The 6,077-nt window shown below is 44.5% G+C and overlaps 1 protein-coding gene across 1 annotated transcript in view; it reads right to left on the reverse strand.

The window, feature by feature from the left end:
• Positions 1-6,077, reverse strand: part of lama2 (laminin, alpha 2) — a 384,202-nt gene that overhangs the window by 158,074 nt on the left and 220,051 nt on the right. The window contains 1 exon segment of the mRNA XM_084314199.1: positions 215-313. Within this exon segment, the coding sequence (XP_084170325.1) occupies positions 215-313 (99 nt within the window).

Genomic DNA, 6,077 nt, shown 5'->3' on the forward strand with positions numbered 1-6,077 from the left:
ACAGACAGACAGACAGACAGACAGACAGACAGACAGACAGACAGACAGACAGACAGACAGACAGACAGACAGACAGACAGACAGACAGACAGACAGACAGACAGACAGACAGACAGACAGACAGACAGACAGACAGACAGACAGACAGACAGACAGACAGACAGACAGACAGACAGACAGACAGACAGACAGACAGACAGACAGACAGACTTACCTCTATAATTAGGTCTGGTTGGGAGGTTACTCTGATGTTTATTATCTGGTCCGTTGAATAAGACACAGTATAGGAGAGGAACCCTCCGTAGGCCGTCAGCTACAGACAGAGAGACAGACACATTCGTTAGTGTGACAATACAGTGCAGTCTGTAAAGACTGTTTGATGACAAGAGTTCTAGTTCTTTTGACTCTGTATTCCAGCACATTAGATTTGAAATGGAACAATGACTGTGAGGTTAAAGTTCAGACTTTCAGCTTTAAAGTGAGGGTGTTTACATGAGGTGAATTGTGTAGGAGATGTAGTCCTTTTTATACATAGTCCCCCCCATTTTAGGACCAACATTTATTGGATAAATGAACATAAACGTAAATACAGTTGTCATATTTATTATTTGGTTATATAGCTTCACTGCTTAGACCCCTAATAAAACACCAGCTGGAAAGGAGAGGAGAAGAGAGGAGAAGAGAGGAGAGGAGAAGAGAGGAGAAGAGAGGAGAGGAGAAGAGAGAAGAGAGGAGAAGAGAGGAGAGGAGAAGAGAGGAGAAGAGAGGAAAGGAGAAGAGAGGAGAAGAGAGGAGAAGAGAGGAGACGAGAAGAGAGGAGAAGAGAGGAGAGGAGAGGAGAAGAGAGGAGAAGAGAGGAGAAGAGAGGAGAAGAGAGGAGAAGAGAGGAGAGGAGAAGAGAGGAGAGGAGAAGAGAGGAGGCAAAGGGGACAGAGGAGGAGATAAGTAGAGGAGATAGGGGAGGAGAGGAAAATATAGAGGAAATGAGAGAGGAGATGAGAGGACATGAGAGGAGAGGAGAGGAGACAAGAGAAGAGAATAGAAGAGAAGAGGAGAGGAGTGGAGAGGAAAGGAGACAAGAGGAGAGAAGAGAAGAGGAGAGGAGAGGAAAGGAGACAAGGGGATGGGAGAGGAGAGGACATGAGAGGAGAGGACATTAGAGAAGAGGAGACTAGAGGAGATGAGAGAAGAGATGACATGAGAGGAGAGGAGAGAATGGGAGAGGAGAGGAGAGGATGTGAGGGGAGAGGATGTGAGGGGAGAGGAGATGACATGAGAGGAGGAGACAAGGGGAGAGAAGAGGAGAGGAAAGGAAAGGAAAGGAGACGAGGGGAGAGGAGACGAGAGGAGAGGAGAGGAGAGGACATGAGAGAAGAGGAGACAAGAGGAGAGGACATGAGAGGAGAGGAGACAAGGGGAGAGAAGAGGAGAGGAAAGGAAAGGAAAGGAAAGGAGACGAGGGGAGAGGAGACGAGACGAGAGGAGAGGAGAGGAGAGGAGAGGAGAGGACATGAGAGAAGAGGAGACAAGAGGAGAGGACATGAGAGGAGAGGAGATAATGGGAGAGGAGAGAACAGGAGAGGATAAGATATAATGGGAGAGGAGAGGACAGGAGAGGATAAGAGTGGAGAGGAGCCAGGCTGCAGTATTTGTGTCGATGCCACAGAGGAGCTTTGGCTGCAAAACGCTGAGTCAACTTCTCTCATTTATTATCCTGAACCCTGGACCATAATGGGAGGGCGATCGAGATAATAACACATACTATAAAAACCAGAGAGAGAGGGGAGCAGAGAAAGAAAGAGATAGCCAGATACAGAGAGATAGAGAGATAGAGATAGAGAGAGAGCGATAGAGAGAGAGAGAGAGAGCGATAGAGAGAGAGAGAGAGAGAGAGAGAGAGAGAGAGAGAGAGAGAGAGAGAGAGAGAGAGAGAGAGAGAGAGAGAGAGAGAGAGAGAGAGAGAGAGAGAGAGAGAGAGAGAAGGGAGGAGGTGACCAAATCTGTCATGGAAGTAATCGAAAAAGCCACTTCAACATTTCCCAGAGCAAAAGTAGTAATCTCGGCACTGCTACCCAGATGGGATTACCACCCAGACTTCATACAAAGTATTAATGCACACATCTCCAGAAACTGTGCAATGAAGAAAAACGTCTACATGGCAGCTCACCCCACCCTAGACCTGTACAGCCTGCATGACGATGTCACATCCTCAAAAGAGCAGTCCCTAACTTCGCAAAGACCCTGAAAGACGTCGCACTAAACCGTAGCCCTACCACATCCTACAGGAGCAACAGAGGGATGAACACCCCACCCAGAGCTACACCCAGAAGACCTTTTGCACCTAGAGAACAACAGGCTACAACTAGAGACCACCCTGCACCCCAGGCCAGGTCCACGCCCGACCTGCAAAGAACATATCACACATATGCACAGGCTGCCCAGTTTCGACCTGCTCCCCTCCTGCAGAACCCCCCCCCCCCCCCCAGCCAATGCATATCCTGCCAACCCCACAACACACACATGACCGTGCATCAGATGATCAGCAAGCTTTACTCATTTGTGGTACAGGACAAAACCACTGGAATATAACACTGTAATAATGGAATACAAATCTTTCACCATTTCAAGCTGGAATATACAAGGTCTGAGGTCAACTGCCCTTGGAACAAAGAGCAGAAACCCAGACTTTATCACAGAAATGTCAAACACAGACATCATGGTCCTAGGAGTAGGAGTGGGGGGGGGGGGGGGGGGTTGGGTAGGAGGGGTGGGTGGGGGACACTGTACAACTGTACAAACAACACTGTACATTGGATTATTGACAAGACCATACTTGGTAATTTACTGTACATTGGAGGGGGTTGTGTTCGGACATTTACAGGGGCCAGTTTCGAGTTGCAGTCTCCCTTAGGTGTTTTTTGAGAGTGTTTTTGAAAGTGGGTAGTGATTCACATTCCTTTACAGCTTTGGGTAGGGCGTTCCACATTGATGTGGCATAATTGCGAAACGTGTTTAGTCCCTTGTTTGAGCCGAATCTGGGTTTAACATGATTTGTGGAGCTCCCTCTGGTGTTGTGATCGTGGTATTCACTGACCTTTGGGAAGTATTTTGTCATGTACATGGGTACCTTGGTCATGTAGTGTATCTTGTAGACCAGGCCCATTGCAAGTTGCTGTACTCTGTCGTCTACTCTAAGCCATCCTAGGTTGTCAAAGTGGGCAGGGGTGAGGTGGGTTCTAGGAGTAAGGTCAAGCAGTAGTCTGACCAGTTTGTTTTGAGATGTTTGTAATTTTGTTTTTAGCGCCTTTGAGGTGCTTTGGTACCATGAGGTGCAAGCATAGTCGTAGTACCCTTGAATGAGTGCTCCTGCTAGAGTCTTCAGGGTATTCTTGTTTACCAGTGAGGAGATCCGGTACAAGAATCGAGTTCGTTGGTTGACTTTTTTTATTACATTGGATGCCATTTTGTCACAGGAAAGATTTGCCTCTAGGATGGAACCCAGGTAGGTAATATCGTGTAAATATCGTGTAAATCAAAACTTATTTACACGATATACCTCACATTCACCCTCCATTCACATCCTGGTGTTCTCCATTAGGCCTGTAGGTGGAGCTATGACAGCACACGTACAGTACACACACCGATGGTGTGTGATGTGTCCAAAAATGAATGGGCAAATGTGAGTGAAATGGTCACACTGTATGCAGCCGTTTGTCTGCATTGCATCCCCCCCCCCCCAACTCAGATTTAGGGTTTATACAACCATCATAATAATATTGTTAATAATAACAATAACAATAATGATGAAAAATTATTACGAGGCATGGAATATTGTTGAGGCACACTAGTTACAACTATATTTCAAACAGGCACTCCATGTCAAAAAGGTTGCTGACCCCTGGCCTAGAGTCTCTCAGAGCGTTCACAGTCAGCCCGCTAACACCCCTGTCAGACCACAGCAAAACCACTGTCTACCTGAATAGATCAACACCCAACCAGGAAATACCAAAACCAAACAAACTACACACTATTAAAAAACACTACAAATGGAAAGAAAGTAGTATGGAAGCATTCCAATCCGCTATCAAGCTACAAAAAGTCCAATCCAAATTAGACCAATTCCTGGAAAAAAAACTTCCAACACAACAGCAAAAGCGTAAACGGGGCGGTAGAAAACCTCAATAACATATTTGACCTTACAGCTTCCTTATCCAACCTAAAGGCCTCAAATAGGAAAGCGAGGAAAAATAAAAATATGCATGACAAATGGTATGATAATGATTGTAAAAATCTCAGGAAGAAATTAAGGAACCTATCAAACCAAAAACACAGAGACCTAGACAACCAGAACACACGTCTCCAATACAGTGAAACACTGAAACACTACAAAAACACAGTCAGAAAAAAAGGGACCAACATGTTAAAAAACCAGCTACAAGATATAGAGGAATCCATAAAAACAAACAACTTCTTGGAAAACTGGAACAAACTAAACAAAGAACACCACGAGGAGCTACCCATTCAAAATGGAGATGTATGGGTAAACCACTTCTCCAATCTCTTTAGGCCAATACAAAATAATGAACAGCAAAAACACATACAAGATAAACTACAAAGCCTGGAGTCAACCATAAAAGACTACCAGAACCCGCTAGACTCCCCAATTACACTACAAGAACTACAGGACAAAATAAAATCACTTAAAACCAAGAAGGCCTGTGGAGCGGATGGTATCCTAAATGAAATGATCATATTCACAGACTCCAAATTCCAATTGGCTATACTAAAACTCCTCAACATTGTCCTTAGCTCCGGGATCTTCCCCAATATTTGGAACCAAGGACTCATAACATCGCTTCACAAAAAGGGAGACAAATCTGACACAAACAATTACCGTGAGAACTGCCTCTTTGAACTGCTGCGGTCAGGCAAGCGATACCGGAGTCTCAAGGCGAGCACAGAAAGACTCAGAAGAAGCTTCTATCCCCAGGCCATCAGGCTGCTAAACAATGAATGAACACTACACAACAACAACCACCAAACGCACATAGCACACACATCCACACGCACACACTCACTTTAAACAAACACACTGTAGCACCCACTCCACACACTTTATAGCACACACCCACTTTAAACAAACACACTGTAGCACCCACTCCCCACACTTTATATTTATTGATGAAGGATTGCACTACAACTCGTACACCTTACTGTAAATTGTACCTAAAATTGTACCTCATCCCATTTCTGCTTTGCACTAGATAGTACTGTACATTAGTACACTGCATAGTATTGTATATTATATGGTAACTCAGAACATTGTACATATGTCTATACCGAACACTGTGACCTCATTTTTCTTCTTCTAAATTACATGCTATATTATGTTATTTGATACTATCTTGTCTAGCACAGTCTCTGGAGCGTAACAGTAAGAAGCATTTTGTATGAAAGTATTCTGTACTTCTGTATGACAACTATTAAAGAACTTGAACTTGAACTTGAACTGTGTCAACAGCAACCTTGGGAAAATCCTCTGTATGATCATTAACCACAGACTCATACATTTCCTCACAAACAACAATACCTTGAGCAAATCACAGATTGGCTTCCTACCAAATCACCGTACAACAGACCACATTCTCACCCTCAGCACCCTAATCGACAACCAAATAAATAAAAATAAAAGCAAAGTATACTCCTGTTTCGTTGACTTCCAAAAAGCATTTGACTCAATTTGGCACAAGGGTCTGCTGTACAAACTGTTAGATAGTGGCATTGGAGGGAAAACCTACGACCTCATAAAGTCAATGTACACCAACAACACATGTGCTGTGAGGGTTGAGGAAAAACACACAGACTTCTTTCCTCAACGCCGTGGGGTTAGACAGGGGTGCAGTTTGAGTCCAACCCTCTTCAACATATACATAAATGAACTGGCAAAAACATTGGAACCAAACTGCAGCACCTGGCATTCCCCTAGCAAACACAGAAGTAAAATGCCTACTGTTTGCAGATGACCTGGTGCTGCTGTCCCCAACAAAAGAAGGGCTACAACAGCACCGTGACCTTCT

This window comes from Notolepis coatsorum (genome assembly GCF_963971535.1).
Source record: "Notolepis coatsorum genome assembly, chromosome: 5".
Lineage (NCBI taxonomy): Eukaryota > Metazoa > Chordata > Actinopteri > Aulopiformes > Paralepididae > Notolepis > Notolepis coatsorum.